This window comes from Palaemon carinicauda, chromosome 37, assembly GCF_036898095.1.
Source record: "Palaemon carinicauda isolate YSFRI2023 chromosome 37, ASM3689809v2, whole genome shotgun sequence".
NCBI lineage: Eukaryota > Metazoa > Arthropoda > Malacostraca > Decapoda > Palaemonidae > Palaemon > Palaemon carinicauda.
The window spans coordinates 61,265,416-61,283,769 of NC_090761.1; the positions used below are offsets into that span (position 1 = coordinate 61,265,416).

Here is an 18,354-nt window from a genome sequence, read left to right on the forward strand (position 1 = left end):
CGAGCCATTAGAATTTAACGAGGGTGTATTACGCACGCGCTAGTTAGCGGGGGGTAGGGGAGTGGTAGCTAGCTACCCCTCCCCTCCCTCACACACACAGATGAATACTCACTTTCACTTAGAGGTAGGACTTGTCTTGGGGGACAGGGCTGGCGGGCAAATGTGTGTAAATAGCTAAGGTTTGTATGGTTAGGAAAAATACAAATTATCTTCGAATTTGTCATTTGTTCCGTAACCGAAATACAAACCACGCTATTTACACAGGGTGACTTACCCCTTAGGTAGGGTGGAAAGTCCCCAGCCATACTGGCTTTGGCTTTACCCGGGGACTCAGAATCCGAGTGAGTAGCACTCGATAAAAGGAGTCCCTGCACCTCACAAGTTCCTTGCTTCGCAAGGAACCATGTGGCCTACGTAAGCTTGTGTGTGAAGGAAGAAGTGTGACCCGTCCTAGGCAGTTGACCTGGAGTTCCAGAAGGAACTCTGGGTTAGGACGTTCCCAATACCACCTCGTCAGGGTATGGGGGACGCGACAGTATTGACTCAATACTCGGAACACAAGGAAGCATGGTTTACCTGCAGAGGTTCGAGGTCAGCTATGCAGAGACCAGGATGCTGCTTCCCCGTAGAGGGGATGATGAAGAAAGAAGTAAGGGCCAGACATACTTCTTTCGTTCATGCAGACTAAAACCTGATAACAATGCCCTCAACCTTCTGCTACCTGTCCAAAAAGGAGCCTGAGGTTAGACCAGCTGTTGTGTAGCCACCACAGAGTGATAGAAAACTTATCGAGACTCCTGTGGGTCACGCCCTGCAGGAAGCGGGCTGCGAAGGTCATTAGACGCTTCCAGACTCCAGCTTGTAGCACCTGCGTCACAGAGTAGTATTACTCGAAGGCGAGGGACGTTGCGATGTATCCAACATCGTGCTGTAGGGCGACGTGACGGGGGAGGGTCTGGAGACAGGTCGAGATGAATGTCCTTGAGTCCGGGCTGAAGAGGTATACTGGTGACTCTCCCCCATGTCCTCCTTGTGCTCCCAAATCGGCTGCAACTGAGGACAAACTGCAGCTGTTCCCAGCGCTAACCTCTCGATTCCTTTACTGGCAAGAAAGATAAGGTCTTGGGACATCAGATACAGAATGGAGACTCGAAATCGTGAATGAATCAGACCGAAGGGCCGGGACCCCCAGATTCTGAGTCTAGCCAACAACTCAGGAGCGAGCCTGAATGTTGCCTTCCCCTCTTCCTTAGAAAGAGGGGAGTCGTAAGAGACCAAGAAGATTGCTTACACACTGGCCGTGGCCAGAGTGAGCAGGAGACCCAAGGCGGAATACAATCCGAGGTCTGTCGTAAAGGGTCTTGAGAAGATCTCTTAAAGGACTAAAAGTCCGAGCCATGCTCCAAGTTGGAGGTCTTCCTCCGACTAGGGCAGGGACGATCGTAGCTTCACATGAGCGAGGATAGATCCAGCGGTCAGGAAAAAGTTATTCCTTTAAGCCTGAAGGTCAGGGAAAGGCTGAGCGACAGGCTTCATTGCCGAGAGCGGAAAGGAGTTTCCTCCCGCCGAAAGGCAATAAGACCGTTATTGCTGGAGAAGAGGCCTCAAGGGAAGAGGTATATCTCCCACGGCACCAACCACCTTAGACTCTTCACTTTGCCTGGGAGACCCCTGTGGATGACTATCGCAGATGACGCAACCTCCGTACCGCGACTGTAGCGGGTTGTCTCTTCTTGAGGAGGAGGCGTAGTGTCTCCAGGCATAAAGCCGAAGCGACGCCCCGGTTCGGGACAGATGTCGCAGTGTGGTTGCTTGAGTAGTCTGCGCCGTGGGAGAAGCTCTCCCGGGAGTTTCGTCAGGGGAAGCAGAGGGTCCAGAAACCATTCTGCGCAAAGTCCCAGTGGAGCTCTCCCATTGAAAGGTTGACAGACAACCTGGTCTTGTTGAGACCCATTGTCCACAGACAAAAGGGAGGGAAGACGCAGGCGTCGAAGTTGTCCCACCATCACCGGAATGCATCTTGAGTCTCGGGGTCTGAGACTGGGGGGAAGAATAGCGGAAGCTTGAGGTTCCAAGCTGTTGCGATCAGGTCCCCCAGACCAGTACTTGCTGGTTACCCAAGGTCAAAGACCCCCAGGTACACTCTCTCTACGAGGCTCTGCTCGGATAGTCTGAGAGAACATTCCCCTGCCTGGAATGAGAGAGCCGATGGTGGTATTGGGAGAATCTCAATCATCCTGGTATCTCTACTGCAAGATGTGAAGGTGTGAAAATGCGTCCCCTGCTGGTTAGAATACGCCAGAATCATGAAGTCGACGTGCACGGGGCGACTCGGCAGGAGCTGTAGGATCTGTAGAGGGGCCAGACTAAGGCCCCTAAGCCTGCCTGAATGATGGAGAGGTATCCTTCAGGTCTTGACCATAGGCCTGGACCGGAACATGCCCCCCCCTTTCCTTTGACGAGTCCGAGAACAGCATCAAGAATGTGGGGAAAGGACGAGAATATCCACTACCATCAAGAGGCTCCATAGGTCAACACCCATTGCAGGTCTAATAGTTCCGCTGGTCCCATAGGGGCCAGTAGTCCAAGAGCTAGCAGCCATTTATTTACTGGAGATGACCAAAATTCTAGTGGGTATTTTTGGAAAGGGTCTGCCATGGGACATCCAAAAATGGGTACCTTTAAGTTGGGCAGTGGTGGGTGTGGATTTTATTAATCCCTTTTGTCCAAAAACGGACTTTTCATATTTTGGCAAAATATGGGGGTAGGGGAAAGTAAATTGGCTGCAGCTCCTCTCACACTGGGCCTAGAATAAAGAACTATATACCAAAATGATGATATTGATCTGTAGATTTATTTCATATCAAACAAAATTATTGAAATGATTATTGGGGGTCACCAGGGGTCAAAAGGTCAAGGTCAGTCCTTTGAAATGCCGGTTTTGGGTTTTAGCTGTATTTTGGCTAAATAATACATCAAAATTTGCCCAAGGTTTACTAAATATGAATAGAATTTAAAGAAGAGACACAAATAAAGTTTTTTGACGAAGATGGGATCTATTCCAGCAATATGACTGATATGAGAACAGTCATTATTAAACGGTTCCTGTGAAATTCACTCATCAAACCGTTTCAAATTTAGTTGATAGATGGTTCACCTATATTACTGAGATCTGTTTTATTGACTGTGTGTGCACCTGTTTTGTCTTTAAAACATTATAAAAACAGGCTCTACATTGCGTTGTAACATCCTTGAAATTTGTAAGTGTGCACCTGAATTGGCCCTATCCTTGTCACTTGATGATTTTAAGAAAGGGCAAGTAGAAATTCCAGACCTTCTTCATTTGTTTTTTACCACACTTCTCTGTGGCTTGCAGAATAAAGATAAGCCTAATGAAACAGTAAAATGAAGGGTAGTCTCACTATCCCAGGATGTTATTTTTTGTACCAGCCGGGGAAGAGTAAAACCATCCAAGCATCTTTATCTGTGAGTCGGAATGAAAAGCCTCGCAGGTAGTCACAGAGTTGTGGAAATTCTTAATCACTTGGGTCATGCGGTAAGTTATTACACAGCTGAATCAATTGAGATAACTATAACGTCAAAAATCACAGCAGAAGGGCTGCTTTTACCTGATTTGATCTTACCTCAAGTTGGTCTCTCCACAGGTCTTGCTTGGGATAATTATGACGAGCTGACAGAAACCCTATCTGGCAAAGACACTCTTCATGACACTGTTGGGATATGCTACCAGAATAGGCCTGCTGCAGGGGGTGTGCAAGGTGCTCAGACTGAAGGGACCACGAATACTAATGCAACTACTGACCAAGTACCTGTGAAAAGACGACGAATATTTGATGCGCCTCAGCGACAAATCATGCCATATAAAAGAAAGCCATCACTGTCGAAGTTCGAATTTGAAAAATATTCACAAGATACACCATCCAGACTGGAGATACCAAAGAAAATGGATATCATCTGGTAAATCTGCTGCTGTCTGATGTCCAACACTCCTATGTGGCGTGGCTGGAATTCCTTGGTCACAGAGGACAGACTCCCTTTGTAGTAGATTGTGTATATGGAAAATATTGAACTGCCACCAACAAGATTGGATGTAGTTAAAGAAACTTTGGTCAGGTCTCAAAAGGTTGTGTGTGAGTGCGGTGAGGCATATGCTATAGTGACATAAGACCCTGCTATCGCAAAACTTGCACTCCAGATCCAAGCACAAGAATCCCCTCTTTTTGACAATAACTTCGTTTGTTTTGGTGCATTTCATATTTCCATGGCCTATTTCAGCACATTAGGTTATATTGTTGAATCGTCTGGTTGTACCGAGGTTCTTTGCTCGGCTGATGTGTTGGTTCATGGTTCAGTACGAGGGTTCATTGGTGGAAAAAATTTTAACAGATGCAAGCGTCTCCATCCCCTGTTTGCACTTGCCTTGCAGATTCTGCATTTTAAGCAATTTATTTTAGAAGGTGTAATACCAGATGAATGCATGGCGTTGTTGAATTTCTTTTCTGCAAACCCATCAGCCCAATCACTTTTGACATTATTGGAGTCCACTGCAATTTGTAATTTGGTGGAGAGATATGGTGAATTCTGTGATCAGACTCGTCAGGGTCATCATGGCTCAACTGCTAGGTTCTGGTTTCTCTGCATAGATCTTGTTCATATATTCATGCGTTTTGACAGGGCCAGCAGGACAAATGACCTACACCTCTACATCTATGCTTTAGGCTCAATGATTCCTATATTCTTTGCAACTCACAGGCCAAACTATGCCCGTTAAATATCATTGTATCACCTCAATCTGCTCAATATGGAAATGACACATCCCAGAATCAAGCCAAGTTTTGAAGCAGGTGCACTCTCTGTGCAGAGAACCAGGAATACCTTTTCCAGAAGTTCAGTTGCTATTACCTTACAGCAAACTGTGAATAGGGATGCTGCATCCAGTCAAAAGGGTATTGCTGCATTTACACAGAATGTTGCAGTCTGTTAGAGGTGGACAGTGACAAGATCTTTTAAGGGAGCAATTTTGAGTTGTCTCCTTGAAATGGCTGGAATCACACTGGTGGATGATGCAATACAGGAACTAAAGCCATCAAGGATAGCCAAAGACAATGCAGACCTTAAGAGCACGATCACAGAGGTGGAGAACACTCTCAATCCATTCACTGTTAATGATGATACTCTGTATTGCCTAAACACTGGCAAAGCTGCCTCGGATGGTGTGAAAAACAAACTTCTGCAGTCAAAAGAAACTGGATCTACCTGGCATCAATTTTTTGTTAATGAATGTAATGTAGATGGTGGGCGTTTTGAACGAGCTGTTAAGCGAAGAAATGTGATGAATGTCACACAGGATCCAGTAAAAGTTAAATTCACCACAAAGGACAAACAGACCAAGGAAGCAAAATGCACCAGAGACATATTTTGAAGGCTGCTGTATTTGTCAGTAACACAAGAACTTGATCTCAGTATTGTCCTGTCCTATCCTCTCACTCCAGTTCCTTTCTTATTGTGTCATATAACTGGTGATATGAACAAGACATCAAAGAGCACATTAATGGAAAAATTAGAAGCAATGGGAACCTTGAATGCCATACCAGACAGGACTGATGTCTACATTATTGATGCTATGTTCTTCTCCGTACGCTTGACATGGCATCAACCTAGGGGGGATGGCAATGTCCATTTTGAAATAAGCTTATAGCACTGGTGAAATTGTACACATAGTCTGTGACACATATCCTAATGGGTCAAGTATCAAGGACACTGAACATGACTTGTGTGGTAGGACACCCACTACCTACATAATCAATGGCTCGTCACAGAAAAGACGACCAGATCTCAACATGGCTTGGAGCACATCACCATGTAAAACAGTTTTTGGCCTTCTTGAAGGATGAATGGTCATCAGATAGATATGCATCGACTCTTAAGGGACATCAGGTCTACTTTGCAGTGGAACATGAATGCTACCTTTATACTTCAGCAAGTGGAACTGTCAACTGGATCCTGGTACATGAGCTTCAGTGCAGGCATGAAGAAGCCGGTACATGGTTACTGTACCATGCAAACTTTGTTGCTGTTAACCATGATGTGGCTCCAGTGATTCTCATTCGCAGTAACGCCACTAACGTCTTCATACTCATTCTCTACCATGCTAATTCTTAATGCACAGATTTGGATGGATGCTGGCTTGAGTTCTAGAAATTCCAGGCATTTCATATATATGTCACAACTTGCAACCAAACTGACTGGACCTATATGTGATGCTCTACCAAGCTTCCATGCTCTGACAGGCTGTGATTACACAGGCTCTTTTATGAGAAAAGCAAAGTGGAAGCCATTTGAAATAATGAGAAACAACCCTAGGTTCACATCAGCAATTAGTCACCTTGGAGACTCAGATGTCATCGATCCAGATGTTGCTGCTGTAGTTGAAGAGTACTTGTGCATTGTCTATGGAGTTTGGAACCTGACAAGTGTTGATGAAGCCAGGCTTCAACTTTTCCGCAAGTTGTATGCCCTAAAGAAGGAAACTGATCCGTTGGATAAAATCAAAACCACAGACCCCTGTTGTCTCCCTCCTTGCCAAAGAGTGTTGCAACTGAAGTTGCTAAGAACTAACTTTGTTGCACACGTATTGAGGAATACAAGGAAGCCGATCCAGTTTCATTTGGTCCTGAAGGACATGGCTGGAAAGTCCAGAATGATAGATTGATGATTGTCTGGTTCACTGGCTCAAATACCCCAGATAAGTTAACCGTTGAAGAATCTGATGTACAGATAGATGATGATGATGATGATGAAAGTGACACTGAGAGCAGCCATTCCTTGGATGAAGAAAAGGAAATAAATTTTTAGAGAAGTCCATATTAGTAATATAGCTGGAATAGAGCTTACGTTTTTCAAAAAACTTTATTTGTATCTCTTTTTCATATTTTATGCATATTTAGTAAACCTTTAGCAAATTTTGACGTCTTATTTATCCTAAATACAACTAAAACCCAAAACCGGCATTTCAAAAGGCTGATCTTGACCTTTTGACCCCTGGTGACCTCTAATAATAAATTAACTAATTTAGTTTGATATCAAATAAATCTACTCATTAACAGCATCATTTTGGTATATAGTCCTTTATTCTAGGCCCAGTGTGAGAGGAGCTGCAGCCAATTTACTTTCCCCTACCCCCATATTTTGCCAAAATATGAAAAGTCCGTTTTCGGACAAAAGGGGTTAATAAAATCCACACCCACCACTGCCCAATTTAAAGATACCCATTTATGGATGTCCCATGGTAGACCCTTTCCAAATATACCCACTAGAATTTTGGTCATCTCCGGTAAATAAATGGCTGCTAGCTCTCGCTCTACAGGAAGTCCGGTTAAACATTGCCTGAAGCCACCGGAACTTGGATCGCCCCACATGGAACTTATCCTGAGGCGACCGTTCGGACTATAGACGGGTCAATGAGGAAAGGAGAATTAGGAAACGTTCCAAGATAGGGCTAAAAGCTCTGCTTGACTGAGAACAGGTACTGCGACTCTCCTCAGTCTTGCCACAGTCAACCGAAAGGAAGGCTCGGAGGATGTGGTAACAGAATCTGGCGTCCCCAGGTGGTCACCCATCCAAGTACCGACGTTGCTTAACCTCGCTGGACGGACGAGAAGCGGGGTTTCCAACGTGGTAAGGCCGTTGACTCAATATCATGGCCAGATACTCCAGATGTTGAGGCAGAGGAAGAGAAGGCTCCAAGCAAAATACCATGAGCCCACACTCATGGTAAGCATCCGGAAGCTTGTCCCGGCGCTGAAGAAGGTCGAACCCGAGCCTACCGGAGTTGACCAGCCCTCCAAACAGCAGAGGAGGCGGAAGCCTGCACCTGAGCGGCCAAGAGGAAGGCAGGGAGAGTTCTCTGGGGAAACAAACCTGCTATGCCACGGCGGGATAGCCACACTTCATCATAAGCAGGAATACTTGCAGTCTAGGCTGAATTCGACGACCACCCTGGAAGATGGATGGAATGGAAACTGAAAGTACCCGTCCTTCCGATCCAGGGTTTAAGGAGTCCTGTCGCCTCGTTACCAGTCTGATCGATTCTGCTGGTCTACGCTGGCCGAAATTTGTTCGACAAACTTGATCAGGGCTGAGAGGTCGACTAAGGACATCCCCTCTCAGATCCTTTCTTACAAGAAAGGATCGACTGAGGAGGCCGGGGGTGAAGCCGTCGATGATCCTAAGGAAGACCTTCGCCTAAGGTATGGATCATTCTGCCCAACCGGGCAACTCTGCTGACGCTATGGCATAGAGGTTCAGAGACACTGAATTCGCTGACAGAGACGGCAGGCGCGATATCCTTGGCTGATCACAGAGATTGTGCGGGAATGGGCATTGGGAAGCTGTCATTCGGATGAGTAACCTTAAGCATCCTCCCAGAGAAAAAACCTGCAATCCTAGAGTTCGTGAACTCCTTTTAGGACTATGCCCCCCCGGGGGAGTCTCCCGTGCCATCTGTTCCTGACAGGAGGAAACTGCAATTGGACACCTTGTCCCAGTTGTCGTAGCCGATAACTTAGGCCGACGTGATTGAAAGAAAAGGGCGCTGGAGCCCTGCAGAGTCTGGAAGAAAGCGCCTTGGAGGAGTGAAAACGGAAGTCGATTTCCTCCGCACAGCCGCTGTCTAAGTCTCTGTCCTTGGGCACAAACAAACTCTTCTCAAGGATGGAAGGGTGTCTGAGGTCGTCGACCTCCACAGATGAGACACCCGAAGGAAGCCCTCAGTCAGCGCGTCCAGATGGTACAACATCGAGCTTGTCCGCAAGTTAGATACTTAACGACGAAAGGCCAAGGTGCCTGAGCTCGAGAGGAGGAAAGTACCCATGCTCTTCCTGTAGCTTCCTTGAACCCAACCTCGGGTCGTAACCGAGGAGGGAAAGAACCTGGTAAGCTCCCAGAGGAAGGGGTAAGCAGTCACCCCTTGTCCGATGGAGAAATCTCGAACGGAAAGCCCCCCCCCGCCAAAAATCCTTCCAGGGAATGACGGGGAAGGGCTAACCAGGTTCAGGAAAGAGGAGTGTTGCTCAGATCTCCCTTAAGTATCTCCTATTCTTGCAAGTGCCATGCTCTGCGTTTACGGGGTGAGGCCGTGTTCTGGAAATACGCTCCAGAAGAACTCGCCAGGCTGGCCATGCTGCGAAAACCCCATTGGGAATCGTGGTCGCAATCGCCCTGGAGCTCGCGCGACGGTAATTCAAAGATTTTCGCGTGGGCGAACATGGAAGCGCCCATGCGCGGTAACGCAAACGAAGGTGAGCGAAGGAGCGCAGAAGGAGGGCGAGCGTGGTAGGAAGGGCGAGAGCTGGTGGTCGGCGAGCGATAACCCATAGTCGAGCAATGGATACTGCAAGAAATAAGCCGACGTTTGTGCGAAGAAACACTGTAGGTTCGTGCGACGGAACACCATCTGTCCGCGTGATGGAAAACCGTTGGTTCGCGCGTGGGCGAACATTGGAGAGCATGGGCGCGGACGCGCATGAGCGTAGACGTGCAGGCACGTGGGCGCGCAGGCGAATGGTCGCGCGGGCGCACAGGCAAACGGTCGCGCGGGCGAGCGGTCGTGAGGGTGGGCAGGTGGATGAGCGCGAGTCCGAGGCGGCGAACGCAAGCGTTAGCGCGATGGCGAGGAAACGCGCTGCCGCGTGGGCGAGGAAGACCGCTGGCGATATGGATCAACAAGCGATCGGTGGTGAGCTGGTGAGCGCTAACTCGCAGGTTGGCGATGGCGCGTTGTGTTATGCCGAAGCGATGGTTGAGCAGCATGCGAAGGTGAGCGATCGTGCGTTGGCGAGCAATATGCGAAGGTGAGCGATCGCGAGCAGCATGTGCAGGAGGGCGAGCGCGCGATGGTGATCAGCATGCGCAGATGGGCGGTCGCGCGATGGCGAGCAGCCTCTACAGGTGGGCGATCGCGCGATGGCTATCAGCATGCGCAGGGTCGCGCGATGGTGATCAGCATCCGCAGGTGTGCGGTCGCGCGATGGCGATCAGCATCCGCAGTTGAGGGTCGCGCGATGGCGATCAGCATCCACAGTTGAGGGTCGCGCGATGGCGATCAGCATCCGCAGTTGAGGGTCGCGCGATGGCGATCAGCATCCGCAGTTGAGGGTCGCGCGATGGCGATCAGCATCCGCAGTTGAGGGTCGCGCGATGGCGATCAGCATCCACAGTTGAGGGTCGCGCGATGGCGATCAGCATGCGCAGGTGAGCTAGTAGCTGGCGAACCATGTTCCTTCAGAAGAGTTGGAGAACGTTGGCGTGCCGGCTGTAACACACGCGGGCGATCCGGAGATCGCCGAGAGACAGGTGATCGCTGGCGAGCTGATGATCGCTGACGAGCAGAAGGCTACGCGTGGAAGCCTGCGTATAGAAGAAGAGTCCTTGACCCCGACCTGAACCGAAGTTCTAGATCGCGAGGGGGAACGTGGGCGCACAGGGCGCGTAACAGGAACCAACAGGAATAGCAGGGATAATCATCATGAAAGCGCTGACGAACAGGAGAGCGCTGATGAGCAGAAGAGCGCCTGTGCGTTAACACTGAGCAGGAGCAGGAGAGAACACAGCAGAAGGGCGCGCAGGGAAACCCTGACTCGCAAGGGAAGAACCCCCGTGGGAGGCAACCCTTTGCCCCGAAGGGATCGTTGTCCGCCGGGAGACTGATGTCCGTCTGAAGACCGCTGTCCGTCGGGAAGACCGTTGTCCGTCGGGAAGACCGTTGCCCGTCGGAAGACGAGATCAGACTGCTGTCCATTTGCACCAAGGCGGAAGATCGAGAAAAATAGAGTTGTAGGCTGCAAACGGAGATTCAAAAAGGCGCCTCAAGCACCCTTATAGGTTGATGAGAGGCCCTTACGACGAGGCGGACGGTGGGCCTTACGGCGAGGGAGGCCAACAGCAACAGCAACAGAAGAAACCTCCGAAGAGGAGTCTCTATGAGTGTACTCTCTCGCGAACGAAAGAGAAACACTTTGTAGAAGAGACTGGTCAGCAGTGACCTAAAAGGAGCAATCCTCCGAAGAGGAGCTCCTGCAGTTGCCCAGCCCCTTGAGCGAAACTGCAGGTGTGACCGCTCAGCACCAAGAGCCTAGTCGCACGAAAAAAAGGCAAGAGGAGAACCCTCCATAAGGGGAAAAACTCAAGCCTGGACAGGAAAAACTTCCCTCGGAAGGAAAGTTACCTGCCCAAGGAAGCAAGCCTCCTGAGAGTTCTAAAATGAACTGGAGAGCTGTCCGTCGTCACGGGAGTACTTCCAGTAGAAGGAGACACGCCCCTGACGAAAACACAAGGGGGGAGGCAGCAACAGCCGAATCCCCAGAACTCAACAAGACAGCTCACACCGTTGCCATATTACAGAAACGAACTAGATCGGTAACTGTAAAAAAATAAAACAAAAAAACATTAGTACGCATTCATTCCCCCGGGAAGGCTCCGAAGAGGAATCCCGAGGGAAAGGAAACAAGAATTACACAACAGGCACGTGCCCTCACAACCACTTACACTCACGGAAGGAGAGCTGTAACCAAAACAGAATTATAACAACTATAATTATGTAACTATGTAATTATGTAATTTAAAAATGAATGAACACTAAAGAAAGAACGAAAACCCCGAAAGGAATCGTTCTACAAAGCTGAAAAATCAACAAATACAATTAGATTCATAAACTAATTGAGACAAACGTACGGGGTAGCAACCCCCCCACACGGAAAGGAAGCTACAAGGGCGTAGTAACACGTAGTAAAAGGGCGAACGACCTCGAGAGAGAGAGAGAGAGAGAAAGACATAAGTCAAACTCGATCGCCACCCATAACGCCGTGGCGGCCAACTGCCGAGGTCACCACGTAGATAAGTACACTACACACACAAATCTGAAAAGGAAACTTACTGATTTCTATACTCAAATATGTATACAAACATGAAAACATGTTTACATATATATTGAGTAAATGAAAAGTAAGCGATTAAGTAAAGACAAAACAAAAAATGGCTGCCAAGAGAGGACCAAGACAGAGACGTCTGTCACAGTCCGAGCCAAAAGTGAAAGTGAGCATTCATCTGTGTGTGAGGGAGGGGAGGGGTAGCTAGCTACCACTCCCCTACCCCCCCGCTAACTAGCGCGGGGGTAATACACCCTCGTTAAATTCTAATGGCTCGCCATTTCAGCTGCGCTAAAAGGTAAACCCTGTGTAAATAGCGTGGTTTGTATTTCGGTTACGGAACAATTGTAATTTTTCTATAGTTAGGAAAAAATATTTTAAGTGTTTTTATTTTAGGCTAAAGTTTGCATTGTATAGGAAATTAAAGTTACAAAGGTTTTTGATTTTTAAGTTGTTTTGATATTACATTCCTTAGGCATTGCTAGTAAGATGTAATTTATTTTCAACTAGAAATGATGACTGCAACTCGAAAGAGTGGACGACAGCCAAAACCCTCTGCCAGACTGAAAGAATACCTGTATGAAAATGAAGTTGAAAAGGCCAAAGGTAAGTTTAACTATAGATCTGCTACCTAATTTATATGATACCAGTTGTAATCTGAGTGATAGAATATTTATTTTGTCTTTCATATTGGAAGGACCTGGTATTGTTAAAACTTTCAAGTTGCATGATATTAACAGTGCAAGTGTGTTGGCTGAACACAGTTAAAAACAATTACAGTTCTATATGGTAGATTGTTAGTTATTACATAACAGCATTATGTTCTGTCTGTTTCATTGATGGTTTGTGATTTCCCCACAGTTAATATTTTGATTACAGAGTTCTCTCTACAGTATTACATATTTGTTCTTATACATCTAGTGTACAAACCATTCGCTCTTTACTATAGATATATTGTCTAGGATTTCTGGAAAACGGGCTCTTAACTTTTAACGTGAGATAAATAACCCCTTCACTAGTTAGCGAGGGAGTAGGCTAACCACCCCGCTCACACACAGCTCGGCTGTATATCCACTTTGGATTTTGGCTCGATAGAGTGCAGTTGGCACGTCTCAGAAGTCCTGACTTTTTACTGTGGCGTGTCATCCCCACCCCCCCTCCGCTAACTTTTCTTGTTCTGTCTCCTCCGGAAGACGAACAAGTAAGAGTGATGTGCCTTTGACTCCCAGACAATCCTTGGATGCAGAAGACAATGTCCTTTCCCCTAGCAATGTGGTAGTGCCCGCCGTCGGAGGCAGTCATTCTCGCTTGATGCCATGTGTCAGCTTTAGCCTTCCTTCGGGATTTCTGGTCCCCCCTCCAAAGAACGGCTGTTGGGGGTACTGAAGTTAGGGCCATAGCGGGAGCGCACATCTGCCTCTGCAGGGGTTGGTCATGTCCTTCCCCCTCAGAGCCTCCCGAGTGGTGTCCCTCTGCAATGTCTCATTCCACTAGCGGAAGCATCCTCTGCAGCTTCTCGCCCACCTTAGAAGTTGCTGGTTGGGTCTTGTCAAAGTCCCAGCCAGGCTTGCAATCCCCCCTGGGTGGTGAGTATGCTAGGTGACTTGTTCAGTGCTCTTGAGTTCCCTCAGTAGGAGAAATGCTTCCGCCCTGTTCCTCCAGTCTGCGAAGAAGGTCACCCTTCTCACCACCGCGAGTTCCGTTCTCATAACCTGAGCAACCAGTGGATGAAACAGGATTTTGAGAAGTTGTGAGTCTGGCATCTCAAAACTCAGTAGACGGTCACCCAAGAGAGAAGTGCTCAAGTTATGCAACTTGTAGATGGGGGGTCCTTCCCTGTTTAACTCGAAAGACACCAATGCAGTAGCGAAGCTTTGGAACAAGGTGAGTCATGACTCTCTCCTCCATAGGGTAGTAACATCTCGTCCTTATTTCCTGGAGCTATCGGCACCGAGATCGTCCCCATTGACCGACATGAACATAAAAAGAGGGTCAACAGCTTGTAAGCAGTCTATCCCTCTCTAAATCACCCCTTTTTAAATATTAAACTCAGCCGGTGAATATATAAATAGCTGACGTCTCCGACGGCCCGACAGATTCCAAAAAACTTGCGAGCGATCGCCATGAAGGTTGCGGGTGTGCCCACCAGCGCCGACTATCGGCCAGATACTGCATATACTTCTCAACCACTCCAGTTCTTCTCTGTCGGTGTCACCGACAACATTGGTTCCGCTCGCTCTAGACCTCGAGTTTTCTACCGAATTGGTGAAGTACTTGGTTTTGGTTTTATTGCTTTCGCCGTGTTGGATTATTCAATACTATCTTCAAAAGAAATGCTTTTGAAAGGAGAGGAAAAGTTTTTTGCCCTTGCTTTTTTTTAATCTCGCTCTGGTTTTTCCATAGAGAAAAGATGGCCGACCCTTCCCTCAGTGTACGGAAGTGTGTTAAAGGCTTTTAGTAATTATTTTATCACTTTATAAATTATTGTTGATATTTATAGATTTACCTCTATATATTTTATATCTCACCCGCCTTTATTAGGCCTCTTCGATTAGCTTTCCATTTATACTAAACATCGAGATAAATTTTATGTTTTTGTTTATATGCAGCGTTTACCTATTCTTTGTAGGCGGTCCTGACTTGGAAAACGAAGTTAAACAACGTTGAGCCCATTCAACTTTTATTTTTGTTTAGATAAAAACAGTTGCTCTGTAAGAGTGATGAGATGAATATTTTTAGAAAATATTTTAAGAAATTTATTCTTTGAATAGTCTTCGTGCTGTTTTTCAAAGATGAACTAACGTTTGGTTTATTTATGCTACGCAGTTTGCGCTCTATCGTTACGATAGAGAAAGAGAGAATCACGGTTTCACTTTGCAGAAAGAGTAAATCGATTTTGACGTTTTGTTCATTCTTCTTTCAAACTGAAGTTTTTTAGATACTAATTTAAAGGAACTTGTTAATTTTCAATTTCTTAGTCCTTTCAGTTTTTTCCTTTAGTCAAATAACCTGTTATTGACGAAGAGTGAGTGGGCCATCCTCTTGTGAGTGACAAGAGAGAGAGAGAGAGAGAGAACGATACGATCTTTATTCTCGTCCCAAGTCTCTGTACAAGGAGTTTGGGAGCGAGTAACGTTGTTCTCGATTCAGTTTTTTACTCTCGTCCCAAGTCTCTGTACGGGGAGAGAGGATAAAACGTTTTAGTTTTTATTCTCATCCCAAGGCACTGTACGGTGAGAGATTGAAAACGTAGTCTTTAGTGAACTAGTGTTTAGTCTCATCCCCAGTCACTGATCTTTTTTACTTTATATATTTCCGTTTTATTCGATATATATGTATATGTTTATTGATTTTTGCATGTGTGTTTCATTTTGTACTAATGTGCTTACATTATACGACTCATTTTGCAATTCTAACCTTTTGATTTAAGGGAGAATTGCGTGCTTCAGGTAGAAATCAGTTTTATTCATGTCTAATGTGAAATTATTAAAAAATGCGATATCAGTGAAGTGCAAAAAACATGTTCTGTGTTGTGGAGGGTTCGTTTGTTCGTGCTTGTCGCTTGCCTAGTCCGAGACCTCTTTCAGGCTCCCCTGCACCAGGGAGAAGGAATGTCGTAGGACCTAAGGGAGTGAGGAGTGTAAGCCAACGAACAGACGTTCCCTCAAAGGTATCAGACGTTGCTTGTCAAGCACGTCCTTGCCATAAGACAGGAGAGACGAAGTTTCTCCTCGTCTTCCGATGATTCGTCTCTTTAAAAGCCTGGGCGTAAGGTTTCGAGACGGTTGAAACGTTTATTAGTTCCTTCAGAACAAGTTCAACGTCCTAGCTGTAGTCGTCATAAGAGTCCCGTTCATAGCGATGACGTTCATGTACAGACGTTTCTGCCACAGACTCGACGTGACGTTGAGCGGTAGACACCGTAGACACAACGTGACGTCGAGTGTCAGTCACCGTAGTCACGATATAGCATCGATCAGCAGTCACCGCTGTTACTACGTGACGTTTGAACGTCAGCCACCGCAGTCACAGGTTGATCCGAAGTTAAGTGTTTTGCAAGATATGCTGTTAAAGCTTTCTTCTTTAATAGAAGCTTTCGATCCTGTTCCTGTGCGAAAGGATCCTTTGCTTTTTGTACGTCACGGTTCTGGGATACGTGATTCGGGTCTTCAACCTTCTAAACGAGCTTTGTTACGCCACGCTGACGTTATCCCTAGTGACAACTTTGCTGTTAAACAAGATGAGGAGCATAAATCTCGATGTAACTTTGATCGCTTTGAACGTCAACCACCGCAGTCACAGCGTGACGTTGAGCTGCAGACACCGCAGACACGACGTGACGTTGAGCGGTAGACACCGTAGACATGATGTGACGTCGAGGGTCAGTCACCGTAGTCACGATATAGCGTCGAACAGCAGTCACCGCTGTTACTACGGGACGTTTGAACGTCAGTTACTTCTGTCACGACGTGTAGTAGAATAACATTCTCTGCAGTCACAACGTGACATCGACCCTCCAACTTTAACTTCTGTTCATATACAAGTTGATGTAGCCTGTCAGGCTTTTCCTTCACGTCATTCTGAATATAGATCTCCTTCTCGCAAGACTTTAGATTTATCAGATGATGTGCCTTCTGAAGAAGTTGATGACCCCCTTTCAACTTATGTTCCTTTGGGGAGTCTTTCAGAAGAGGAGTAACCTAGGGTGGTCCAACAATCCCTTGTTTTATAATTATGAATTTCTTTTGTGAAATTTTGTCCTACTCGTTTTGTAACGGCTGCTCCGCCGTCTGAGTTTACTCTTGGCATGACTTTCTTCGACTCCTACATTTACAAAGTCAGTTCTCTCTTGTTCTTCCAAGAGGGCCATGCTCTTACTGGGAGACTGGTTGGAATCCAGGAGAAGTTTAGGAAAGTCTGCTTTTGCTTTTCCTCCTTCTTAATTAGCTTCTCGCTCGGGCGTCTGGTGTGACACAGGAGAAGTTCTCGGCTTGGGAGTACCTGCCTCTGCCCAGGGAGACTTCTTAAGCCTAGTGGACTCTCCTCGTCGTCTAGCCATGAGACGCTCCAAGATTTTATGGTCTGCTTCAGAGCTAGACCATCTCCTGTTAGGAGTTTTTTTCGAGCGTTTGAAGTTTTTATTTGTTGGATTGGTCCCTGGGAGCCTTAAGTAAGAAGGTCTCTCCAGCTGTCAATGTATTGCTGTACAATTATGTCATGCATGAACAAGGCTATCAGGGATGGCTCCAATGATCTGGCAGCCACATTCACTGCAGGAGTACTTAAGCTGTAAGTGCGCTCAATGTGTTCATTGTCAAGACAAAGTTCACGATGAAGACTACCAAATCTGTCTTGGCAGCAGTAAGGGAAGGCGACTGGATGGTCTCTCTCGACCTTCAGGATGCATACTTCCACATCCCGATTCATCCAAACTTTCAACAACATCTGAGGTTTGTGGACGGGAAAGTAATGTACCAATTTCGAGCACTGTGTTTCGGCCTCATTCCTGCTCCTCTTGTTTTTACAAGGCCCTTGCAAAATGTAGCAAGCTTTCTACATTTTTTTGAGGATTCAAAGCCTCCCTTTATTTTGACGACTGGCTAATCAGGGCGTCGTCATTAAATCGCTGTCTGGAGAGCCTCTAATGGACATTAGACCTAACCAAGGAGCTAGGTCTCATAGTGAACGTAGAGAAGTCGTAACTTACAGTACTCCATCCCAGACTATTCTTTATTTGGGAATGGAGATACAGTGTCGGATTTTTCGGGCCTTTTCGTCTCCCACAAGAATGGAACAAGCTCTGTTAAAAGTCTGTCACTTGCAAGAGAAAAACAGTTGCTCTGTAAGAGTTTGAACGAGCCTCGTGGGAACTCTTTCATCGCTGGAGTAGTTTATCTCTCTGGGGAGACTCAACCTTTGCCCTCTCCAATTTCACCTAAATCATTGGAACAAGGAGAAGGGCTTAGAGAGTATCTCTTTCCCAATCTCCAACTCAGTCTTGACATGTCTGACTTTGTGGGACAGCAGCATCAGACTTCGAGAAGGTCTTTCTCTTGCGATCAAGAACCCAAACCATGTGTTGTATTCAGATGCATCGGATTTGGGTTAGGGAGCTCCACTGGACTGTCTGGAATGCTCGGGTCTTTGGTCCACGGATCAGAAGGAACTCCATTTAAGGCAAGTAACATCTCTCTTTTGACGAGATTTGTGCAAGGAAAAATGAATGTCTTGGCGGACTGCCTCAGCAGAAGAGGACAAGTCATCTCCATGGAGTGGACGTTGCACAAGACTGTGTGCGAGAAGCTATGGATGACATGGGGTCAACCCACCATAGATCTTTTTGCGACTTCACTGACAAAGAGGCTCTCGACTTACTGCTTTCCAGTTCCAGATCCAGAGGCAGCCCACA

At 46.8% G+C, this 18,354-nt stretch overlaps 1 protein-coding gene across 4 annotated transcripts in view; it reads left to right on the forward strand.

Annotated features, from left to right (window-relative positions):
• Positions 1-18,354, forward strand: part of LOC137629724 (transcriptional regulator ATRX homolog) — a 109,990-nt gene that overhangs the window by 24,046 nt on the left and 67,590 nt on the right. For all 4 annotated transcript variants that reach the window (XM_068361289.1, XM_068361292.1, XM_068361290.1 and 1 more), the window contains exon 2: positions 12,456-12,551. In XM_068361289.1, the coding sequence (XP_068217390.1) occupies positions 12,458-12,551 (94 nt within the window). In that variant the 5' untranslated portion in view covers positions 12,456-12,457. The remainder of the gene's footprint in view (positions 1-12,455; positions 12,552-18,354) is intronic.